Below are 26307 nucleotides of genomic sequence, written 5' to 3'. Positions count from 1 at the left end.
TGAGCTGAAATGTAATGTAAGGTGATTAGGATACTTATTTGGAGAAGGGGAAATTACTCATCCTGAAGCCTGGTTTGATGGCTCCTACTATGTGCTAGTCACTGAATTGCCCCATTTCACATGACATTTCTTTTTTTTTTTTTTTTTTAAGATTTTATTTTTATTTTATTTAACAGACAGAGATCACAAGTAGGCAGAGAGGCAGGCAGAGAGAGAGAGGAGGAAGTAGGCTCCCTGCTGAGCAGAGAGCCTGATGCAGGGCTTGATCCCAGGACCCTGGGATCATGACCTGAGCCGAAGGCAGAGGCTTTAACCCACTGAGCCACCCAGGCGCCCCTCACATGACATTTCTTGAAGTAAGAATTATCATTCATCATTTTTTTGGATATGAAAATACTCTTTTTTTTTTTTTTTAAAGATTTTATTTATTTATTTGACAGAGAGAGATCACAAGTAGGCAGAGAGGCAGGCAGAGAGAGAGGGGGGAGCAGGCTTCCTGCTGAGCAGAGAACCCGATGCGGGACTCGATCCCAGGACCCTGGGATCATGACCTGAGCCGAAGGCAGAGGCTTTAACCCACTGAGCCACCCAGGTGCCCCTATGAAAATACTCTTAAGGGGTCTTGCTTTCTGTTAAGTAGTAAGGTTCCAATTTGAATCTGGTTGTTTCTCCAGCTGCCTAGCTGTGGGCCCTCAGTGCTGGTTATCATCTCTCTGTTGTCTGTTGTTTTGTGGTTAGAAGGCAAGATAGTCCCAAAGAATAAGAATAGAATATTGTAAATGTTTTGGCCTTCAGAGGATTCTTAACAATATTTGAAGATGCTTTTTTCCATCTTTATGTTATTTCACTGGCATATTGCCATTTTTTATGTGTATGTGACTAGCATTAGGGACAGCAGTGTAAGTCAGAGTAAATTTTAAGGAGAGAGGAGGGACTGGGTCAATAACTATATCCAAAGAATTTAAACAGGTGAAGAAGGATCTTTGATGAGATACTGAGCAACACTGGTGCTGTACCCAAGATAGAAGTGGGAAAGTCAGGCAGTTAGAGTTAGGCGATTCATTTACTGCTATTTAGACCAGTATTCATTGAGTCTTGTCTGTGCTTCACTTGTTCATAAGATAGACAAGATTTCAATTTTAGATGCTTATGTTAAGAAAAATAAAGAGTTAAACAGAGAATACAGCATAGTAGCTAAGAGTATGGGCTCTGGAGCTAGAATGCTCAGATTTGAACCTCGGCTTTGCTGTATACAACCTGTGTGACCTTTTACGTCTCAGTTTCTTCATTTATATATAAAAATAATGCCTTCTATGTTGTGAGGGTGAACTAAGTTAACAAACAGTGCCTGTACATAGAAAGCATATACAAGTATTATGGGGACGCCTGGGTGGCTCAGTGGTTAAAGCCTCTGCCTTCGGCTCAGGTCATGATCTCAGGGTCCTGGGATCGAGCCCTGCATCGGGCTCTCTGCTCGGCGGGGAGCCTGCTTCTCCCTCTCTCTCTGCCTGCCTTTCTGCCTACTTGTGATCTCTCTATCAAATAAATGGATAGAATTAAAAAAAAAATAGAAAGCACATACAAGTATAAGCTATAATAATGAAAATAACTTGTGATTACCTAGGATGATCCAAATGTTGAGAGAATAAACCAAGTGATACACTGTTGAGTGACAGTGTGACTGTGCAGCCTGACTGCTGCTAGATATGGTGGTTGGGGAAGATCTTTCTGATGAGGTGACGCTTGATCCAGCCTGAAAGATGAGAAGGAGTCAGCTGTGAGCCAGCCGTGTGAAGAACTGGGGACAGAGAGACCAGTACTACATAATCGAAAGTGGGAGAGAGTTATCATGTTTGAGGAACATAAAGGAGGCCGGTGTCAATGGAGCATAGCAAACAGAGGGTCTAGTGGCAGGAGGTGGTGAGGTTGGAAAGAAACATAGGGGTGAGAACAAGGACTTGACCAGTCATGGTAGAATTGGAATTTTATTTAAAGCACAGCAGGAAGCCACTAAAGGATTAAAACGAGGAAGTGACGTAAAATGATTTACATTTTTAAAAGATGATTTTGGGGACTTTGTGCAAATGGGTTAAATGAAAGCCAAGATTAAGGTGTTGTTAAGGTGCTGTTAAGATGCTGTTGCTGGGGGGAAAAAAAGATGCTGTTGCTGGAACCGACTGTGGTGACTTAGACAAGCATGGTCAGAGGGGAAATGGAAAGAAATGGAGAGCTTTGAGATACATTTTTGACAGAATCAACAGAACTTAGTCAAGGATGATACATGGGGACTTGACAGCAGTTATTTCAAAGCAGAGGTGTGGTGGAAGCCTGTCTGGGTAGACCGAAAAAGGAGAAAATGGATGGAGAAGTGGAAACAGCATCGTGGACAATTTGTTCAAAAAGCTTTGCTATGGAGGGCAGGAGCTAAGATGGTCGTAGGTGGACCCTAGGCTTGTCTTGTCCCTTGAATACAGCTAGTTAACTATCAGATCATTCTCAATATCCAAGAAATCAAGGTGGGGACTGATAGAACAAACTGCCCAACCAGATGGAGAGAAGAGGCAGCATTAAGGATAGTAGGAGGCGAGGAGACGTGGTTTGGGGAAGAAACATCATGGGTACTGCAGAGGGGAGCCGTGGTTGTGAAGAGAGGCAAGAGAATGGAGTGCACAGGGATACATACAAAGGGAATACTTTCCCAAAGCCATTGGCTGGAAAAACGAGAGGGGCTGGTTTTCATGAGTTTTTGCAGCCAGTGGGGCTCAAAGACTGGAGTTTTAGAGGTCCACAGTCTTGGCTAGGATAGAGACCTGAGAACACTGCCCTGTTCTTGGACAATAGACAGGCAAGCAACCCCAAGGTGAATGGTGCGATCTGAGGATCTCCTAAGGCATATGGGGAGACACTTGTTAGGTCTTGGAGCGCATCTCTGAGATGTGGCGTTAACCTCTATGGGGAGAAAAAGAGCCGGCCGCTGCCATTTCCCTCCCCTACTTCTCAGCATAAACCAACTTCAGTAAATAGCACAGTGCCAGCACTTGCTGTGTAACTTGCTTACACCAAGTCCCATCCCCCTGTGCTCTGCTGGAACTGCATTTCTCAGGCCAATGCACCTAAGAACCAGTACAACTGGTTCCTTCCTCAGAAGATCAGCAGAGACACTCTCACGTACCGTATCTCCTGACCATAGAGTTCTGCAAAGGTTCAGTTCTAGTAGCAGCAGGTCTCATTTAACAAGTGGATTAGAGCACACCTATTTGAAACTTGCTATACCCCGACCAAGGTCCAAACACTGTCCCCTGCAGGCAAGGGTTGATGGCTAGAGCAGCCAATACACAGCTCAGAGTGCATGCAGCACACTAGAGACACTCCTTGAAGTGCCAGGCTCTGGGCACTGTCTGACCTCTTCTTAAAGCCATTACTCTCTGGAGCAGGAAATATAACAGGCTTTTCTAACACACACAAGACAGAGACCTAGACAAAATGCAAAGATGGAGGATTTCATCCCAAAAGAAAGAATGAGAAAAGGTCACAGCCAGAGATCTAATCAAAACAGTTACAGGGGCACCTGCATGGCTCAGTGGGTTGAGCCTCTGCATTCGGCTCAGGTCATGATCTCAGGGTCCAGGGATTAAGCCCCGCATTGGGCTCTCTGCTCAGCAGGGAGCCTGCTTCCCCCACCCCCTCTGCCTGCCTCTCTGGCTACTTGTGATCTCTCTCTCTGTTGTCAAATAAAATCTTTAAAACAAACAAACAAATAAAAAATGGACATAAATAATATGCCTGATGGAGAATTTAAAACAACAATCATAAGGATACTTGCTAGGCTTGAGAAAAGCGTGGAAAACATCAGGGATGGGGCCTCTGGGTGGGTCAGGTCATGATCTTAGGGTCCTGGGATCGAGCCCCACATTGGGCTCCCTGCTTGGCGGGAAGTCTGCTTCTCCCTCTCCCACTCCCCCTATTTGTGTTCCCTCTCTCGCTGCCTTTCCCTCTCTTTCTTTCTCTGTCAAATAAATAAGTAAATGATCTTAAAATATATATATATATATATATATATATATATATATCAGGGAGACCCTGACTGCAGAAGTAAAAGTTAAAAAAGCAATCAGGCAGAAATGAAAAATGCAGTAACTGAGATTCAAAACCAGGTGGATGTAATGACCATTAGGATAGAAGAAGCAGAGGGATGAGTAAGTGATACAGAAGTTATAATTAGGGAAAATAATGAAGTTGAACAAAAGAGTGATAGATCATAAGCGTGGACTTAGGGAACTCAGTGATTCAATCAAACATAGTAACATTCATATTATAGGAGTCCCTGAAGAGGAAGAAGAGAGAAAAAGGCAGAAGTTTTGAGGAAATAATAGCTGAAAACTTCTGTAGTCAGGGGAACAAAACAGACATCCATATCCAGGAGGCACAGAGAACTCCCATGAAAATCAACAAAAGCCAGCCAATGCCAAGACATACTGTAGTTAAATTTGCAAAATACAGTGATTAAAAAAAAATCCTAAAAGCAACAAGACAATAGAAGTCCCTAACTTATAAGAAAAGACCCATAAGTTTAGCTGGAGATCTCTCCACAGAAATTTGGAAGGCAGTGGCATGATAACATTCAACATTCTGGGGGCACCTAGGTGGCTCAGTGGGTTAAAGCCTCTGCCTTTGGCTCAGGTCATGATCCCAGGGTCCTGAGATTGAGCCCTGCATTGGGCTCCCTACTCAGTGGGGAGCCTGCTTCCTCCTCTCTCTTTGCCTGCTTCTCTGCTTACTTGTGATCTCTGTCAAATAAATAAAATCTTAAAAAACAACAACAACAACAACAAACCCAAAAACATTCTGAATGGGAAAAATCTGCAGCCTAGAACACTATCCACCAAGGCTGTCATTCAGAATAGAAGAAGAGATAAAGAGTTTCCCAGACACGGGTGCTGGGGTGGTGTAGTTGGTTAAATGTCTGACTCTTGGTTTTGGCTCAGGTCACTATCACAGGGTCCTGAGATTGAGCCCTGCATTGTGCTCCGTATTCAGCAAGGAGTCTGCTTAAGAGTCTCCCTCTCCATCTGCCTCTCCCCTCTTTCTCTAAAATAAATAAATCTTTGAAAAAAATTACCCAGACAATCGAAAGAAAGAAGAGAGACAACCTGGGTGCCTGGGTGGCTAGTCCTTTAAGTCTGACTCTTGATCTTGGGGTTGTGAGTTCAAGCCTTGCATTAAGTTCCACACCAGGCATGGAGCCTACTTAACACACACACGTACATACACACACACATTCCCAGACTTGGAGCCTACTTAAAACACACATATACATTCCAAGACAAAAACTAAAGGAGTTCATGACCTCTAAACCTGTCCTGCAAAGAATATTGAAGGGGATTCTTTGAGTAGGAAGGAAAGACCGAAAGTGACAAAGATAATAAAGGAACAGAGAAAAATCTCCAGAAACAACAACAGAACCAATAATAAAATGGCACTAAATACATATGTATAAATAATTACTCTGAAGTAAATGAACTAAATGCTCCAAGCAAAAGATAGGGTGTTAGAATGGATAAAAAAACAAGACCCACCTATATGCTGCCTACAAGAGACTCGCTTTAGACTTAAAGACACCTGCAGTTTGAAAGTGAGGGGATAGTGGGGCACCAGCTGTTTTGGTTGGCGGAGATGTGACACTTGGTTTCTGGGTTATAGGTTCAAGTTCCACGTTGGGTGTGGAGATTACTAAGAATAAAAAATAAAAATTAGGGGCGCCTGGGTGGCTCAGTGGGTTAAAGCCTCTGCCTTCGGCTCAGGTCATGATCTCAGGATCCTGGGATTGAGCCCCGCATTGGGCTCTCTGCTCAGTGGCGAGCCTTCTTCCTCCTCTTTCTCTGCCTGCTTCTCTGCCTAATTGTGATTTCTGTCCGTCAAATAAATAAATAAAATCTTTAAAAATAAATAAATAAAAATTAAAATTAGAAAGTGAAAGTAAGGGATGGAGAAACATTTATCATGCAGATGGATATCAAAAGAAAGCCAGAGTAACAATATTTATATCAGACCAACAAGATTTTATATTAAAGATTGTAACGTAAGATGAAGGAATACATATGTATTATCATAAATACATATATGTATTATATGTAATACATATGTATTATCATAAATACATATATACATAAATACATATGTATTATCATAAAAGGGACCATCCAACAAAAAGACCTAACATTTGTAAATATTTATGCCCCCAACTTCGGAGCACCCAAATATCCAAATATTTAAAACAATAACAAACAAACTCATTGATAATGATATAATAATAGCAGGGAACTTTAGCACCCCACTTACATCAATGGACAGATCATCTAAACAGAATATCAACAAGAACAAACAGTGACTTTGAATAACACACTAGACCAGATGGACTTAACATATATTCAGAACATTTTATCCAAAAGCAGTAGAATACACATTCTTTTCAAGTGCACACGGAACGTTCTCCAGAATAGATCACATACTAGGTGACAAATCAGGCCTCAGCAAGTACAAAAAGATCGAGATCATGCCATGCATATTTTCTGACCACAACACTGTGAAACTTGAAGTCAACCACAAGAAAAAATTGGAAATGCCACAGATACATAGAGGTTAAACAACATGCTACTGAAGAATGAATGGGTCAACCAGGAAATTAAAGAAGAAATAAAAAAGACACATGGAAACAAATGAAAACGAAAACACGATGGTCCAAAACCTTAGGATTTGCAGCAAAAGCAGTCATAAGAGGGAAGTACATAGCAATATAGGCCTACCTCAAGAAGCAATAAAAATCTCAAACAACCTAACCTTACACCTAAAGGATCTAGAAAAAGAACAACAAATGATACCTAAAGTCAGCAGAAGAAGGGAAATAATAAAGATCAGAGCAGAGATATTGATATAGGAACTAAAAAAACAACAGATCAATGAAATCAGAATATGGTTCATTGAAAAAATGAATAAAATTGATAAACCCCTCCATGGACTTAACGAAAGAAAAGAGAAAGCACGCAAGTAAATCAAAATGAGAGAGAAGAAATAACCAATACCACAGAAATACAAAGGATTGTAAAAGAATATCGTGAAAAATTAAGAAATGAATAAATCCCTAGAAACATAAACTACCAAAACTGAAACAAGAAATAGAAAACTTGAACGGACCAATAATCAACAAAGAAATTGAATCAGTAAACAAATCAATCAAACAAAACAAACAAATGTCCAGGACCAGATGACTTCATAGGGGACTTCTACCAGAAATTTAAAGAAGACTTAATACCTATTACTCTCAAACTAGCCCAAAAAATAGAAATGGAATTTCTAGGATTTTGTAAGGCCAACAGTACCCAGACAAAAACACTCCACTTAGAAAACTACAGGCCAGGGGCGCCTGGGTGGCTCAGTGGGTTAAAGCCTCTGCCTTCTGCTTGGGTCATGATCTCAGGGTCCTGGGATCAAGCCCCTCATTGGGCTCTCTGCTCAGCAGGGAGCCTGCTTCCTCCTCTCTCTGTGCCTGCCTCTTTGCCTACTTGTGATTTCTCTCTCTCAAATAAATAAAATCTTAAGAAAAAAAAAAAAAGAAAGAAAAGAAAACTACAGGCCAATATCCCTGATGAACATGGGTGCAAAAATTCTCAACAAAATTCTAGCAAATCAAATTCAACAGTCATTAAAAGAATTGCTCACCACAGTCAAGTGGGATTTATACCTGGGTTGCAAGGATGGTTCAGTACTTGCAAATCAACCAACACGATACAGCACATTAATAAAAGAAAGGATAAGGACCATGTGGTCCTCTAAGTAGATGCATAAAAGCATTTGGCAAAGTACAAATCCATTCATGATAAAAAACCCCTCAGGGGCGCCTGGGTGGCTCAATTGATTGAGCTCCAAGCAAAAGATACACACATACACACACTCCTTTGGCTGGGGTCGTGATCTCAGGGTCCTGGGATCGAGCCCCACATCGGGCTCCCTGCTCAGCGGAGACCCTGCTACTCCCTCTCCCTCTGCCTGCCTCTCTGTCTACTTACAATCTCTGTCTGTCAAATAAATAAATAAAATCTTTAAAAAACCCTCAAAGAAGTAGGGGTAGAGGAAATATACCTCAACATCATAAAGTCATACATGAAAAATCCACAGCTCATATCATCCCCAGTGGGGAACAACTGAGAGCTTTTCCTCTATAGTCAGGAACAAGACACGATGTCCATTCTCACCATTGGAAGTCCTAGCCTCAGTGATCAGACAACAAAGAGAAAAATTAAAACAATTCCCACATTGGCAGGGAAGAAATAAAACTGGCACTATTTACTGATGTTATGATTCTCTATGTAGAAAACCCAAAAAACTTCACCAGAATTCTTCTAGAACTGATACATGATTTCAGTAACATCACAGCATACAATATCAACATACAGAAATCTTTTGAATTTCTATCACAAATAATAATGCAGCAGAAAAAGAAATCAAGGAATCAATTCCATTTACAGTTACACCAAAACCCGTAAGATATGTAGGAATAAACCTAACTATAGAAGTAAAAGATCTGTTCTTTGAAAACTGTAAAACACTGATGAAAAATTGAAGATGACACAAGAAATGGAAAAAGATTCCTATCTGAGGTTTGTGGCTCTGAATTTAGAGTATAATCAGTCATTTAAGTGTTTTTGTTTTTGTTTTTTTTCCTTTAAGTAGGCTCCATGCCCTGCATGGAGCCCAAGGCACGGCTTGAACTCCCAACTCTGAGATAAACCCAGAGCTGAAATCCAAAGTCAGATGCTTAATTGACTCAGCTACAGAGGCGCCCCTATGCGTGCACTTTTTTTGTCCCCAGCGGCACTAAGCTATTCTAATGTTGGCATTGAGAAGACAGGCACTTTGGGGTTTGACCAGGGAATGAGTTTAACCATGATCCACAGTGCAAGCGGGGTGAGGAAGAAGAGAAGATGATAGGAAAATGATGGACGATGAGAGTGGTCAAGGCAGTGGAGTTGGGGGTCTTGGCGAGATTGAGGAAGTTTTGCAGGAGGGAATGGTCTAGAATAAGTGAGTTGAGAGGATCAGTGATTGTGTGTTGTTTTCTGACCACCATCTCTGTCACCAGATATGTCTTTTCCACACCAACACTCAGTTCTCTGCCACCACCTGGGTGTTCCACTTGAATTCTGTTCTGACACTAACACTCCAGAATTAACATCGGGCTCCACAGGATTAAGGACTCAGTCCCACAAGACTGCCCCTCTGTTTTGTTTTTTGGTTTTTTTTGTTTGTTTGTTTTAGATTTTATTTATTTGACAGAGAGAGAGACAGTGAGAGAGGGAACACAAAACACAAGCCGGGGGAGTGGGAGAGGGAGAAGCAGGCTTCCCACTAAGCAGGGAGCCAGATGCAGGGCTTGATCCCAGGACCCTGGGGTCATGACCTGAACCGAAGTCAGACGCTTAACGACTGAGCCACCCAGGTGCCCCAGACTGCCCCGACTTCTGATGCCAGTTGCAAGTCCTGGGGACCACCCATACTTCTGACCCACTGGCTATTATAAGTCAAGAGTTCCCAAGATCCCTGCTTCAAGTGTGCGAATTCACTAGAACGACACACAGAACTCAGGAAAGCACTGTATGTACCATTACCAGTTTATTGTAAAGGATAGCACACAGGAACGGTCAGTAGAAGAGATGCACAGGGCAAGGGTTGTAGGGGAGATGGGAGCAGAGCTTCCGTGCTTCTCGGTGGTGCTACCTCCTAGCACACTGATGTGTTCACCAACCCAGAAGCTCCAAATCTTCTTTCTAGAAGAGTTTTTTTGGAGGTTTCTGTAAGAAGACTGGTTTTATTTATATATATATATATTTTTTTTAAAGATTTTATTTATTTATTTGGTTTTATATATATATGTATCTATATACATATATATTTTAAAGATTTTATTTATTTATTTATTTGACAGAGAGATCACAAGTAGGCAGAGAGGCAGGCACAGAGAGAGAGGAGGAAGCAGGCTCCCTGCTGAGCAGGGACCCAGATGCAGTGTTCTCAGGGCTCGATCCCAGGACCCTGAGATCATGACCTGAGCCGAAGGCAGAGGCTTAACCCGCTGAGTCACCCAGGTGCCCGGATATTGTATCTTTAAACTACAGATGAGACTAAAGACTAGCAGAGATTAAGTGACTCTAGTCTTTTAATTTATTTGACAACAACCCTACATTTTTTACTCTTACTTTGGTGTTCTTCCCTTTAAACCATATTGCTTTATGATGGCCTGTTGTGCCTTCTTCATGAGATAGGCAAAAAGACTTAAAGGATTTCAACTGACTCCTAGTAGGAAATTCTTGTGGGTGGCTAAAGCCCAACCCAAGGCAGGTGATACTGCAGGTTTCCTTCTCTCGAGAGGCTGTGGCAGATCTGCCTTGGTGGTAAAGGGAGGTTATGGTTTCTGTTGTTTATAAAGGCGGGGTATCTAATAGGGGTACTGCTACCTCTGTTCTAGAGCTTCGGGCGAGGATAAACACAGTCATAGCCAGCTCATTTTTCATAATGAAGGAAAGGAGTTGGGATGAACTGCATACAACGAGACTCCTTTTAAAAGTCTGCCTTGGGGGAAGATGAATCAGTTTGACCAAATTTTTTCTAGAAGTGGGCCAGTGTACAAGGTATTTTCATAACTAAATTCTGAATCTCCTTAGAATTAAGGTTCAGGATTATCTTTTTGGGTCTGAAGTTAAACCTGATTGGTTGTGGTTGGGAAGAGGAAGGAATTGAGTGAAAATAAAAGCAACCCCTTCGTGAGAGGATTTGAAGATCTTTCCTTGTGTGAAGGATTTGAAGATCTTCCCCTGCACATTCTTCATTCCCAGTCTCTGACACAGGTCAGTTAGAGCCTTGGCCACTACAAGAAAGCTCTAAATGATGGAGACCACACAAGGAAGGAGTGATTCTGAAGATGAGATCATTGCAGTTGAGTTACTCAAGCTATCTTGGCGTGAAAAAAATTAACTTGCCTAATTTGCCCGAAACAATTTTTGTCGTACCTGCTGACTTTGTACAAAAGGAATTCTTCATGATCAAATGAATCTAGAAACCAAATGAGATCCATTTCAAGGTTCAGAAAGGGTTTTTCAGAGGTGACTAAGAGAGGAGGCAGCTAGACTTTGGGAAGTATAAATTGTACTTAGCATTATCCATATGTCAGTGTTTTCCAATTTTAAAGTAAAGAACATGAAAAGATGAAGTACAGCTTAGGTAAAACTCTAAAAGAGAAGTACTTAACAACGAATATTTGCTGTAGTTGAAAACAACCAGTACAGATCAAATGGGAGCACTCTGTGTGAATTTTAACTAGTAACTGACAAAAGCTGTTGTCTTAGGGAGATGTTCAGGTGCAGGGGTAAGGCAGTGAGCCCTTCAGAGGGCCTCTGGAGAACTCTTAGGAACTTGTACTTCAGGATCATAGTGTTGATATCCTGGAGGAACCAGTGGTCTGCTCTCCCGTGTGAGATTTATGCATCTCTTCCAGGCACGGGACCAGAAGGCAGAATCATCAAGAAGGACATCGACTCTTTTGTGCCTACTAAAGCTGCTCCTGTGAGTTAGACTTGGCTCTTTTGTTTTGTTTTGCTTTTGGTAGTTTGTTCCTGCAAAATGTGCTGTCCAACCTATTTGACCCTTTCGTACATTACTTAGGAATGGAATAGCTTAACCAGAATTGTGTTTTCTTTCGTCTAATTTCACTGGCTAGCATTTTTAGATATGAATGTGCTGTCACTCAGCATACGGAAGGAAAGATGATATGCTACATGGACATGCATTCCAGTTTTTTGTTTTTTTTTTTTTCTCCAGTAGTGGTACTAAATTTTCCCTAACAGATCCTCTCCTCCTCGTTCAGGCCCTACTAAGTGCATCCTTACAAGTTGGTTGACTAGAGTTTGAGTTTTATGTAGTTAGTTATTCCACACAGGAAGTAAATCCATATAGCCAACCAACTTCTTTTTGGTTGGTTAAAGTGTTAAGATTATTAGTTTGAAGGAAAGAAAATGATTTACTTAGGTGTTTGCTTTTTTATTTTTGAAAAGGTTTTATTTATTTGAGAGAGAGAGCGAGAAGGCATGAGTGGGGAGGAGAGGGAGAAGCAGGCTCCCTGCAGGCTCCTTGTGAGTAGGAAGCCCGTTCCAGGGCTTGACCCCAGGACGGTGGGATCATGACCTGAGCCAAAGGCAGAGGCTAAACAGACTGAGCCACCCAGGCACCCCTAGATGTTTGTTTTAAAATGAAAGATTTGGGGTATCTGGGTGGCTCAATTGTTTTGAACGTCTGCCTTTGGCTCAGGTCATGATCCCAGAGTCCTGGGATCAAGCCCCGAGTCAGGCTTCTTGCTCAGCAGGGAGCCTGCTTCTCCCTCACCCTCTCCCCCTGCTTGTGCCTGCTTTCTCTCTTTCTCTGTCAAATAAATAAATAAAATCTTTAAAATAAATAAGTAAATGAAAGATTCATTGTTTTTTCTTAATACTGTTCATAAAAGTAAATTACCTTGTTTTATGTTTATCTCTAATCCTTTCAATTTAAGAATGCTTTGATTGCTTTTCTTGAAGGTAATTTTGCAAATACAAAATTTTGACAAACTAATCATTGAACAAAGGAAAATGATACTTAAAACTTCATCACAATTCTAAGTATAAAAGTTAAAAGCAGACTTCTTATGTAAGCACAGTACAAAGCTGAGTTCCTTTTGTTCCGTTGGGATAGAAATAACTATTTTCTATAAGCCTTTTATTAAAAAAAATTATTTTAAAGATTTATTTACTTATTTGTCAGAGAGAGAGAGAGCGTGCGCGCACAAGCGGGGGAGAGGCAGGCAGAGGGAGAAGCAGGCTCCCCTTGAGCAGGGAGCTCTGTCCTGGGAGCCCAGGATCATGACCTGAGCTGAAGGCAGATGCCTAGCTCACTGAGCCACGCAGGCATCCCTATTTTCTATAAGCCTTTTAACATTTACTTTGCCATCTGTAAGGGTCACTAGCTCGCATCTGTTGCATATGCCAGGATTGAGCCACAGGTACTGAGAGCTTTTGTACTTTCCCGTAGGCTCCAGCAGCTGTTGTGCCTGCCGCGGCTCCAGGAGTGGCTCCCGTTCCTACAGGTGTCTTCACAGACGTCCCAATCAGCAACATTCGTCGTGTAAGAGTGTTACCCTGAATCTGCAGCCGAGCTGTGGGGGGCGTCTTTACTCTGATTGTTCAGTTGCATCTACGGTTTGAACCGCTAGCAGACTTTTTTTAGCTGGGAATCTTAGATGCCTAGTTGAAGATGTTTGGTTTGGCCGATTACATACTTGGGATAAACAAATGTTGCTCTGATTGGATACTCCTAGAAGGAGCCTGGGTTCTGGTACATGTGCCAGTTCCATATTCCAGTTCTTGTAATGCTTGAGATGACCATTACCAATGAGGAAGGTAAAGGGACAGAGTAAGCCCTGCATTAGGTAAAGCTTCACCGGAGCTAAGTTAAATGATGTTTTGATCTCTTTGTTTTCAGGTTATTGCACAGCGGTTAATGCAGTCTAAGCAAACCATACCTCATTATTACCTTTCCATTGATGTAAATATGGGAGAAGTTTTGTTGGTACGGAAAGAACTTAATAAGGTAAAAGGTCTCAAAATTCCAACTCTATAAACTCTAAAGTTCTTGTTTTTAACCCTACTAAACATTTACATTTTTACCTATGTTTTTTGTTACAGTATGCCAACTGATGTTGGAAAATGGTGTCCTCTTATTTTACTTTTTTTAAAGAGAGGGAGAGAGGGGTGGGCCAATGGTACGCAGCATTATACAGGTTATCTGTCACCTCTCGGGTCGCCTACTTTTCCACTTGCTCACTTTTGTTCACAACAGTGGTTGTCTTCTGTTCCTCGACATTTCACCTATATATGCTACTTTAGTCCCTTTGCACTCGCTGTTCCCTCCGCATGAAATGCTTGTCGCTAGCGTCCACCTGGCTTCTTCTTTACTGCCTCAAGGATTTGACTTAATGTCACCTTCTCTGGATTTCTTAGTTACCTTATTCTAAAATTAGGGGAAGAGGAGTGGGGTGGGTGGTCAGTTTTCCCTTTAGTTCTTTTCCTATTTTTCTCTCTATCATTTAACATTATCTTACATACCATATGTTTTCTTTATTTATTATCCAGTCCTTTAGAATATAAGGTCCCTAAGATGGAATTTTTACCCATTTTTTTCACTGCGCAATATCTGGAACTTTTAGAATTCTATACCTAGAACAGAATACTCAAATATTAGATGCATGAGTAAAGCAGTGAAGGATTAACAGAGTAACTGGCTACAAGGGTTAGAGATGACTGCATGAATTTATTGACAAAATGTTACAGATGTTTTATAATACATTTATTTGAAAATTAGACGTGAAAAATATGTCCTATGTATTATTTTATTCACTTAAAGTTTTATCTAGATATATTTTACATATTGTACCATGTGCCCATTTAGTTTATGATTCAGTGGCATTTAATATATTCAGAGTTCTGTGACCATTGCCACAATAAATTTTGGAACATTTTCATCATCCCAAAATCAAAGTATTCTCCCATTAGCCATAGTCCCCACCCCAATCCTCCCATCCCCCTTAACCCTGGATAACACTTACCTGCTTTCTGTCTTAGATTTGCCTATTTTGGATATTTCCTATTGGGATAGGGATTTCATTGAATCTGTAGATCAATTTGGGGAGTATTCCTTCTTAACATTCCTCCTCCATGAATATGGTGTGTCTTTCCATTTATTTAGGTCTTTAATTTCTCTCAATAATTTGTGCAGTTTTTCAGGTATAAGTTTTTGCCTTCTTTTGTTAAATTTATTCATAGGTATTTTGTTCTTTGTTCAGAGTTTTGTTACTATATAGAAATACCATTGATTTTTGTATATTGATCTTGTATCCTACAACCTTATATTTTCTTTAGTGTGTTCCTTTAGATATTCTGTATACAAAATCATGTCATCTCCAAATAGAGATAATTTTGCTTTTTCTTTTCCAATTTGGATGCCTTTTATTTCCTTTTCTTGCCCAACTTCTCTGGCTAGCACATCTAGCAAAATGTTGACTAGAAGTGGCAAAGTGGACATCCTTGTCTTTTTCTTGATGTTAAGAGGAAGTGAGTCTTTCACCATTGAAGTATTTATGATGGTTTTGGAACTTTTGTAGATCTGTTTTATCATCAGGTTCAGGAAGTTCCTTTCTATTCCTACTTTTTATGACATGGTGGTTGAGTTTTGTAAAATGCTTTTTCTTTTCTTAATTTCTTTTTTTTTTTTTTTTAAAGATTTTATTTAGTTATTTGCAGAGATCACAAGCAGGCAGAGAGGCAGGCGGGGGCAGGGGAGAAGCAGGCTCCCTGCTGAGCAGAGAGCCTGATGCAGGGCTCCATCCCAGGACCCCGGGATCATGACCTGAGCCGAAGGCAGAGGCCTCAACCCACTGAGCCACCCAGGCGCCCCTGTAAAATGCTTTTTCTTTGTCTCTTGAGATGGCCATGTGATTTTTGTCCTTTTTCTATTAGAACATTATTACATGAATTGATTTTCAGATGTTAAACCAGCCTTGCTTCCATTTGGTCATGGTGAATAATCCTTTTCATAAATTGCTAGATTTGGTTTGCTAGAATTTTTTTGAGCATTTTTACATCTATATTCTTAAGAGGTATTTGTTTCTAGTTTGCTTTTTTCTTGGTTGTTTTGTGTTTTGTTTTTTTATTGTGTTATTTGGTCTGCTTTTAAAATTGGGTTAATACTGGGTCATGATCTCAGGGTCCTGGGATCGAGCCCCACATTGGGCTCTCTGCTCAGCAGAGAGCCTGCTTCCTCCTCTCTCTCTCTCTGCTTGCCTCTCTGCCTACTTGTGATCTCTGTCTGTCAAATAAATAAAATCTTTAAAAAATAAATAAATAAATAAATAAATAAATAAATAAAAATTGGGTTATACTGACCTCATAGGGTGAGTTGGGAAGTGTTCCCTCTTCTGTTTTTCAGAAGATAAGATTTTGTGAAGAATTGATATTCTTCAAATGTTTAGCAGAGTTCACCATTTGGGGAAGCCATCTGGGTCTATGTTGTTCTGTGTGGTTAGTTTTTAAATTACCATTCATTCTCTTTATTACTAGTTATAGATCAGTTCCGGGGTTCTGTTCCTTTTTGATTCAGTTTTGGCAGTTTGTGTCTTTCTAGGAATCTTCCATTTCATCTAATTTATCTAATTTTGGTGGGATATAGTTTTTCATAGCATTACCTACAAACCTCTTTGTTTTGGTAGGGTACGTGGTAATGTCCTACTTCATTTCTGATTTTAGGAATTTGAGTCTTCTTTTTTCTTTGTCAGTGTAGCTAAATGTTTATCATTTTGTTGATCCTTTCAAGAACCAACTTTTGGTTTTGTTGAAATAAGTGAAAATGACTTACATATGACATACCATAACTTAAGGGATTCGGCTAAAAGGAGGGCTTGTTAGTAGGAGGCTTATAGCTGAAAAGGCAGACTTTAAAAAAAGATGAAAGAACCAACTTTTAGTTTCATTTTATCCTTTACACCTCAGGACATTTGTTTTCTTCCCCCAACATCCCCTGCCAGATGATAAGTTTCAGTCTTTGGGAAGAGAGTTTAAGAAAGTACAATGGTTTCTTGTCTTTGCAGATGTTAGAAGGAAAAAGCAAAATTTCTGTCAATGACTTCATCATAAAAGCTTCAGCTTTGGCATGTTTAAAAGTTCCAGAAGCAAATTCTTCTTGGCTGGACACAGTTATAAGACAGTAAGTAAGATACTGCTGGGGACAGTATATATCCATCAGCAGTTTTCTTGTGCTATCTCATGTCGAACTAGGAGTATAGGGGATGAGAGAAATGGAATACAGGGAGGAAGAGGACTTCAGTAGTATGAAAACAAGGTAAAACTATGAGATAACGCTAAATTTAGTTAGTGAAAACTACAAATTCTTTGAGTTTAGAGGAGGGAGATAAGTTTACAGATGTGAATAATTAAGTTGATAACAACTGTTACAAAGCAGGGTTGAAATGGTTTTTGTTCACCAGTTAGTGGAGGCAGATTGAAAACAAAACCAAGAAACATTTGTTAATATTTTGGTGGCATGTGACTGGCATGGTGCTTAGTGTCTTCTCACGTCTTGACTCATTTTAATCCTTATGACCCCCTCATGAACGGGGGGGCCTTCATTCCCATTTTACAGATGAAGAAACTGAGGGTTCAATGAGTTAAATAACTTTCCTTAGTTAATATGTTAGTGAATAGCAAAACTGTGATTGGAACTGTCATTCTGGCTCCTGCACCTAAGCTTCTTCTTCTATGCAGATTTTAAAATATTACTATTATTGTCAATTTAATTTCTATTAAGATAATAGTATATACATTAGAGTATTGCTTTGTGGCTTACAGTGACCTATGCAGCTTTTATTTTTTATTTTTATTTATTTTTTTTAAAGATCTTATTTATTTGACAGAGAGAGAGTTCACAAGTAGGCAGAGAGGCAGGCAGAGAGAGAGGGAGAAGCAGGCTCCCTGGTGTGCAGAGAGCCTGATGCGGGGCTCGATCCCAGGACCCTGGGATCACAACCTGAGCGGAAGGCAGAGACTTTAACGCACCGAGGCCATCCAGGCGCCCCCAAGCAGCTTATTTTTTTTTTTTTATTTTTTTTTTTTACTTTTTAATTAGTTAATTTTTTCAGCATAACAGTATTCATTGTTTTTGCACAACACCCAGTGCTCCATGCAATACGTGCCCTCCCTATTACCCACCACCTGGTTCCCCCAACCTCCCACCCCCACCCCTTCAAAACCCTCAGGTTGTTTTTCAGAGTCCATAGTCTCTTATGGTTCGCCTCCCCTTCCAATTTCCTTCAACTTCCTTCTCCTCTCCATCTCCCAATGAAGTCTTACTCCTAAGAGGCAAATACAACTTTTTTGTTTTTTAAAGATTTTATTTCACTTTGGGACACATCGGTGGCTCAGTCAGTTGAGTGTCTGCCTTCGGCTCAGGTCATGATCCCCAGGGTCCTTGCTCAGAGGGGAGGCTGAATACTGATTTATCCAAATCAGTATATTCTCCCTCTACCTGCTGCTCCCCCTGCTTATGCGCGCATACTCTCTCTCTGACAAGTAAAATCTTAAAAAAAAAAAAAAAAGATTTTATTTAATTTCATTTTATTTTTAGAGAGACAGCACAAGCAGGGAGGGCAGAGCAAGAGGGAGCGGAGAATAATCTCAAGCAGGCTCAATGCTCAGTGTGCATCAATCTCCCAACCCTCAGATCATGACCTAAGGCAAAATCAAGAGTCAGACACGTAACCAACTGAGCCACCCAGGCACCCCTACCTTCATATTTCTAAATAACATTTTTTGTTGCCTTTTATGGATTTTTCATTTTCTTTGTCAACTAATTTAGTATGAAAGAAGGTTAAGATTAGGTTTGTTGTACCGTAAGACACACACACACTCTCTCTCTCTCTCTCTCTCCCCCCGCTACCAAATCAATTACAACACAAATTTTGGATAAATCAGTATTCAGTATTAATATTTTATGCCTATGAAAATATTATTTATGACTAAGACATATAATATTGCTGTGAATACTGTCCAAACTGATCTTAATGGTGGCCTAACCATAAAATTGGTGGCTTAAAAATGAAATCTTGCCATTTGCGACGACGTGGATGGAACTAGAGTGTATCATGCTTAGTGAAATAAGTCAGTCGGAGAAAGACAGCTATCATATGATCTCCCTGATATGAGGACATGGAGAAGCAACATGGGGGGTTAGGGGGATAGGAGAAGAATAAATGAAACAAGATGGGATTGGGAGGGAGACAAACCGTAAATGACTCTTAATCTCCAAAACAAACTGGGGGTTGCTGGGGGGAGGTGGGATTGGGGCTATGGACATTGGGGAGGGGAGGCAAACCATAAGAGACTATGGACTCTGAAAAACAACCTGAGGGTTTTGAAGGGTCAGGGGTAGGAGGTTGGGGGAACAGGTGGTGGGTAATAGGGAGGGCACGTTTTGCATGGAGCACTGGGTGTTGTGCAAAAACAATGAATACTGTTATGCTGAAAAAAATAAATAAAATGGGATAAATAAAAAAAAAAAATTGGTGGCTTAAAATGAAAATTTATTCTCTCTTAGTTCTGAAGGCCTGAAGTCCAACAGCAAGGTATTAGTAAGGCTGCACAACCTCCATAGGCTGTAGGGGAGAAGCTTCCCTTGCTTTCCCCAGTTTTGGTGGCCCCAGGCATTCGCTGGCTTGTGGCTGCATGACTCCAAACTCACACGGCCTTCTTCTCTTCTGCCTCATACAAGGTCACTTGGCACTGGATTTAGGGCCCAGGAAACCCAGGATGATTCCATCTCAAGATCCAATTAACATGCGAAGATTTTTTTTTAAAATTTGATAGCGCATACACAAAAGGGGGGAGTGGGAGAGGGAGAAGCAGGCTCCCCACTGAGCAGAGAGCCCAATGCAGGGCTTAATCCCAGGACCCTGCAGAGAACTTTTAATTAAATAAGTTCACATAGATAGATCCTGAGATTAAGACAAACACCTGTCTTTTAGAGAGCTGTTATAAACATCTGTGTACAATTACTGTGTTGACTTATGTTTTTATTTTTCTTGGGTTGAAGTAGAATTACTGGGTCAAAGGGTTAATTGATATTTAACCTTTTAAGAGTCTCTGAAGAAAACACTTCTCTGATGAGCAGATCAACGTTATAGGGCAAGCCTTTTGTTCATTTATTCATATAGCCATTCAACAAATATTAACCAGGTATTGTTTGCTATATTCAGTGGTGAGCAAAATAAGAAATGCCATGCTTACTCTCCTAGGAGAAAGATTTCGGAGTGACAGGCTCATTAAAGGAAAGTTGTATTTGGCGGATGCCTGATTGGCTCAGTTGTTAAGCATCTGTCTTCCACTCGGATGGTCCTGGGATCAAGCCCCATATTGGGCTCCGTGCTGGGTGGGAGGTCTGCTTCTCCCTCTCCTGCTCCCCCTGCTTGTGTTCCCTCTCTCGCTGTCTCTCTCTGTGTCAAATAAATAAAAATAAAAAAAAAATAAAAAAAAAACAAACATTATTTGGGATGCTTGGGTGGCTCAGTCAGTTAAGTGGCTGCTTTGGGCTGGGGTCATGATCCCAGGATCCTGGGATCGAGTTCTGCATCAGGTTCCTTGCTCAGTGGGGAGCCTGCTTCTCCCTGTACCTGCTCTGCCTACGGCTCTCCCTGCTTATGTGCTCCCTTGGACAAATAAATAAATATTTAAAAAAAAAAAAAAAAGGAAGGAGGAAAGAAAAAGAAAGCAGTATTTACTATGATACCTTGGCCATAGCCCCACTGTGGTAGCTGCTAAAGGGTCACACACAATTATTCAACCAGGTCCTTGTGTTCACAAATGACAGTCCCACGGCTCCTGGTCAGCTTGGGCATACCGAGGGATTTGGTACCCGTAATATTCTAAGGCTTGTGTCTAGAAGTAGCTGGAGTTCTTCCTCCATGTGAAGTTTTAATTTCTTCTCAGTTGCAGAACACTTTGGCAGGGGTCCTAACACAAACCCCAAGGAGGCTGTGGATACAATTTAAAAGTTTGGGAACTTGGATGAGGGGAAAATAATTATTCCTTTCCACTAACCTCTAACTGAAATTTGGCATTTCTTCCTATTATAAATGTAGAGAACAAATCAAACAGTTACTATTAACAGTACTTGTACTGGTGACCAATAAAAATCACTTACTTTCATATCAGATTATAGTTATTGGGGCGCCTGAGTGGCTCAGTGGGTTAAATCCTCTGCCTTCAGCTCGGGTCATGATCCCAGGGTCCTGGGATTGAGCCCCGTATCGGGCTCTCTGCTCCGCAGGGAGCCTGCTTCCTCCTCTCTCTCTGCCTGTCTCTCTGCCTAGTTGTGATTTCTCTCTGTCAAATAAACAAAATATTTAAAAAAAAAAAAAGATTATAGTTATTGCAGGTATCTTTTAAAAGTGTTTTTTTTTCCTCTTGCCAGATCTTGTTATTGAGCTAATACATATATCATAATTTTGTTTTTTGAATAGTTTGGTAATTGAATTTCAATGTAGTTTTTTTTTTTTTCTTTAAAGATTTTATTTATTTATTTGACAGACAGAGATCACAAGTAGGCAGAGAGGCAGGCAGAGAAAGAGGAGGAAGCAGGCTCCCTGGGGAGCAGAGAGCCCGATGCAGGGCTCCATCCCAGGACTCTGGGACCATGACCTGAGCCGAAGGCAGAGGCTTTAACCCACTGAGCCACCCAGGCACCCCTCAATGTAGTTGTTTTTTTATTTAGTTGTATTTGTTTTGTAATTAAGTATTTTAATTAAGTATTTAATTAAAATACTTTAAGTTTAATTAAGTAAACTAAAGTAAGTAAAGTAAAATTAAAGTAATACTTTAATTTTAATTAATTACTTTAAATGATACTTTAATTTTAATTAAATAATTAAGTAATTGTTTTTGGTAATAAGTATTTTATTTTCTGTGTTAAAAATATGTATTCTGAGGAGAGACCAAGATGCAAAGGTACCCTTGGCATAATACAGATTAGGAATCCTACTTTTATGTTGAGACACCACCACCCTACATCCTGAGCTCTCCCGTTTCTCCCACAACACAGTCCTCTCCCTCCACTCTTCCTTCCGTCTGCTCAGACTCTGCCTGCAGACTCAGCTCCACTGAGTTCACTTCACCTCAGAATTCAAGAAGTTCTCTTTGTGTAATTCTCACTGAATGCCGGGCGAATGCTGGGCCTTCTCCACCTACACCCGTGTGTCAGTCGAGGCGGGTGCAAGGCAGTTAGAGCACATGTGAAACCGAACTACTGACACATTTCTTGTTCTTTTTAACAAGTCCCAAGTTAAGAGGGCATAGCAAAATGTAAAAACCAGGAAAGCTATCCCTCTGGCTGAAAAGTACCCCAAACTGAGGTAAATGTCAGTAATCTTATTTAATCTGACACATAAGCTCTTAATAAATATTGCGATGATTACTGAAATTTTCTTTTTTCTTTTGAAATAGAAACCATGTTGTGGATATCAGTGTAGCAGTCAGTACCCCTGCAGGACTCATTACACCGATCGTATTTAATGCACATATAAAAGGACTGGAAGCCATCGCTAATGATGTTGTTTCTTTAGCAACCAAAGCACGAGAGGGTAAACTACAGCCTCATGAATTCCAGGTAGGTATTACTTATTTCCTTTCTGAATATGAAGAATTATGTTATATTTAAGGGTGGCATAATGCTGGGCACCTGGGTGGCTCAGTGGGTTAAGGGTCTGTCTTGGGCTCAGGTCATGATCCTGGGGTCCTGGGATAGAGCCCTCCATTAGGCTCCCTGCTCAACAGGGAATCTGCTTGTCCCTCTCCCTCTGCCCCTTCCCACTGCTCATGCTCTCTTTCACTCTCTCTCAAATAAATAAAGTCTTTTTATAAAGGGTGGCGTAATGCTTTTATTACATTTTCTACCTTTGATTCTGCCTTATATTCTTACTGATACATGTCCCTGAAAATACAGAAAAAGTGAATACCCTATCAAAATCTGAAAAGACATTTTCTAGCAGTTTGCAAAACTTATGACTTACATTCATACTGTAATGGTTATATTTTCATTAAAGTGTGTTCCATTAAGGCCTGTCTTTTTTTCTCCTCTCAGCTTTATTGATGTATAAATAGCAGATAAGAATTGTATATATTCAGGGTATATAGTTTTGATGTTTTGCTGTATGTATACATTGTGAGGTGATCATAATCAAGCTAAGTCACATCTCACCTTGTGCTCACTGTTTGCCTCCCCCCCTCTTTTTAAAAGATTTTATTTATTTATTTGACAGAGAGAGAGATCACAAGTTGGCAGAGGCAGGCAGAGAGAGAGGAGGAAGCAGGCTCCCCGCTGAGCAGAGAGCCCGAGGTGGGGCTTGATCCCAGGACTCCGAGATCATGACCTGAGCTGAAGGCAGGGGCTTTAACCCACTGAGCCACCAAGGGGACCCCTTCCTTTCCTCTTCTAATTTTTTTTATGGTAGTTCAGAGGCCTTTCTTAAAGATTATCTCAAGGTCTTTCCACAGAACATTTGTCTCTTTTTTCCTGGCTTATGTTGACTAGCAATTAACATGATTTTTAATCTCTTTTCCTCTAGGGTGGCACTTTTACAATCTCTAATTTAGGAATGTTTGGAATTAAGAACTTCTCTGCTATTATTAACCCACCTCAAGCATGTATTTTGGCAATTGGTGCTTCAGAAGATAGGCTGGTTCCAGCAGATAATGAAAAAGGGTAAGTATCAAAGTAAAGAGGGAGTTGTAAGTTAATTTTCATTATATTATACCTGTTTGGTTTTTGGTGGTGGTTGTGGTTTTTGTTTTTACATCATACCTTTGTTTGAGTCTTGGTTTTATAATTATTGGCACAGCCTGGTGGAGGTTCAGGTACAGTGAGGCGTAAGTATAGAATGAAGTTTTTCAGGGCATCAACCCTTCTTTTACTGTATGTAGTTAATCCTGTTTGAAATGAGAAGCCTTATGTACTATAGGTCAGGGGTGAGCATACTTTTTCTTGGAGCAGGTTGTAAATATTTTAGGCTTTTTGAGTCATGTTCTCTGTTGCAAATATTGTAGTGAGAAAGCAGACATAAGCAATACGTAAATGAATTTCAGAATACCTACATTTGGCGGGATTCGGCCTGTGGGCTGTAGTTTGTCAGTCCGTGTTCCAGATGGCTCTTTGTTTGGTGTATAGAACTTAAAGAGTAGGTGGAAAATAGTATCACTCGGGGGGCGCCTGGGTGGCTCAGTGGGTTAAAGCCACTGCCTTCAGCTCAGGTCATGATCTCAGGGTCCTGGGATCGAGCCCCATGTTGGGCTCTCTGCTCAGCGGGGAGCCTGCTTCCCCCTCTCTCTCTGCCTGCCTCTCTGCCTACTTGTGACCTCTCTCTCTGTCAAATAAATAAATAAAATCTTTAAAAAAAAAAATTAAAAAAAAAATAGTATCACTCGGTTGGAGCTGCCATTTGGGTTGGTTACTGGCTAAAAGCTAGTAATTGCTTTCAGCATACCTAATACTGTTTATATCTTTTTCTAGATTTGATGTGGCTAACATGATGTCTGTTACACTCAGTTGTGATCATCGGGTTGTGGATGGAGCAGTTGGAGCCCAGTGGCTTGCTGAGTTTAGAAAGTACCTTGAAAAACCTATCACCATGTTGTTATAATTAACCCAAGAATTTCTAGACTCTCCCAGGTCACAGTGGTTCATTCTTACCATGATATAAATATGTTATTACACAAGGTGGTTCTTTTTATTTTAAAGTTAACCAGTTGTTTTTCAGTCTGTCCAGATAAGTTATTTGTAATGGGCATTACTGAATTTTTTAAATGCCAATTACACCCACATATTGTACACATTTAATGAACACCAGATTTTGAACTGTGTATTCCTAGTCAAGGGAACATGTGGCCTGGCCTTTTGATGATAAGTACTTCCATCGGGAAATGTAGAGCTAGAATTGTGGTTCCCTGATGAAACAGATACATAAAGGTAATCTGGATGAAACCTTGAGGTTTTGAAATTTAATTGCCTCAAATGTTTTGCTCATTTGAGAGAAAGAGAAGTCAAGGAAAAAAGAGAAGTCCATTCTCTTTGGAGAAGGGCTCTGAATTGAAATTGATTTTGGACTATAACCCCAATTTAAATTTTTCTGTTACAAGATCCTGGTTTATTATGGATGGGAAGGGTAGAGAACTTCAAGAAAAATAAGTGAAATTTTAAAAGTTAACATTCTCTTAGACTTCTTCAACCAGCTGTCTGTCCTTTGTTTATTTTTCTATGAATCCCAAAATGGTTGTTTTTGCCCCTTGAGATGAAGATATAAATATAAACCAGCACTTGTTATAAAAGAATTTGTGTGGGTATTTATTTAAACAACTTACATGCGTAACTGTGAGAGCAGAATTTAAAATTACCTCCAAATAAAAGAATATGCTTATAGAATTTAACAGAAAGTAGAAATTATTCCTCAATAATTTACCGTTGGTTACTTGCAAATGAACTTAATTATCAGAATCTGTTACTCAAATGACTTTGGAAATCTGTATCAAGAAACTGTGGAGTAAGTGTACATATGTAAAATACGGTTTCTAGTGAGATATGTGCCAAAGTCCGTTTACCACCGCGTCCTGTCTGAAGGGAAGAGGGGGAGAGAGACATTGCTAAGCAGTTGGGAGTGCTAAAAGATTAGAAGCAAAGTGGTCATTTCTACCTGGGATAAAGTAAAAAATGTTCAGTGTGTACAAGGAAAGTGTTCTGTTTTTCCACTCGGTGTTGTCTCATGTACAGTAAGAAAGTCTTAAAATCCTATTGGAAAGAAACAAAATAGGTTGCTTGCTGCCTTATCAGCCTAAATATTTTTTCCCATTTTGTTACAGTTTGCCTTTCTTCTTAGGGGAGGGGAAGTGGAGGAGGTGATATTGTGATATTCAGGATAATAAAAATGAATTTGGCACGTTATCCCAATTCCAGACTTTCTATTGATGTGTTTTTAATAAATTATTTGGAATTGTTTATGATTATTTAAAATAAATCTGACCCATGTTTCCTTGTGTATATGTGGAGCGGTCCCCTGAAATTTAGGTCTTTCAGTGTTGAATCTATTTCTAAATGTTCTTTATTAAATGGTGCAGATATGACACTGCATATATTCCAGAATATTTCCCTTACTGTATTATGAAACCAGTACATTAAATTGATTTTTCAGTAATTAGTAATGTTAGCTTGAATTGAAGATGGTGAAGAAGGAACAAGCTAATCAAAAGGGACCATCGGTGTGAGCCACACCTGGTTCAATTACATGAAACTTCAAAGATAATTCATTTTTGGCAAATGCTTATGGCTCTGTTGTTCCCTTGAAAGAAAAATAAAAGGTTGTCTTCTGATAAAAATTACTCAGAGTTAAAAATTAATCTGGGGTATAATCCAAATCTGGATTTAGTCTATTTCTCTTACCAGAACTGAAAAAAGTTAAAAATTTTGGTTAAAATTATTTAAAAATTAAACTATATGTTTTCACTATGTCTTGTCTAATTTTTGATGTGTTGGTAATTATTTTTCACATTAAACTAAAGCCAGAGATAGCTATATATGTGTACACTCTTAATAGAAATGCGTTTTAAGCATGTAGAATTAGTGAAAGAGAAGACTGAGTTTAGGAGG

The 26307-nt window shown here is 40.1% G+C and overlaps 1 protein-coding gene across 1 annotated transcript in view; it reads left to right on the top strand.

Moving 5' to 3' along the window:
* DLAT (dihydrolipoamide S-acetyltransferase) overlaps window positions 1-26163 on the top strand; it is a 35785-nt gene extending 9622 nt beyond the window's left edge. The window contains exons 8-14 of the mRNA XM_046014781.1: window positions 11546-11613; window positions 13108-13200; window positions 13558-13665; window positions 16718-16833; window positions 22119-22281; window positions 23240-23376; window positions 24181-26163. Of these exons, the coding sequence (XP_045870737.1) occupies window positions 11546-11613; window positions 13108-13200; window positions 13558-13665; window positions 16718-16833; window positions 22119-22281; window positions 23240-23376; window positions 24181-24310 (815 nt within the window). The 3' untranslated portion in view covers window positions 24311-26163. The remainder of the gene's footprint in view (window positions 1-11545; window positions 11614-13107; window positions 13201-13557; window positions 13666-16717; window positions 16834-22118; window positions 22282-23239; window positions 23377-24180) is intronic.
* Window positions 26164-26307: the final 144 nt, after the last annotated feature.

The sequence above is a fragment of the Meles meles genome, chromosome 8 (genome assembly GCF_922984935.1).
Source record: "Meles meles chromosome 8, mMelMel3.1 paternal haplotype, whole genome shotgun sequence".
Taxonomy (NCBI): domain Eukaryota; kingdom Metazoa; phylum Chordata; class Mammalia; order Carnivora; family Mustelidae; genus Meles; species Meles meles.
This window is presented reverse-complemented; position numbering and strand designations above follow the sequence as displayed.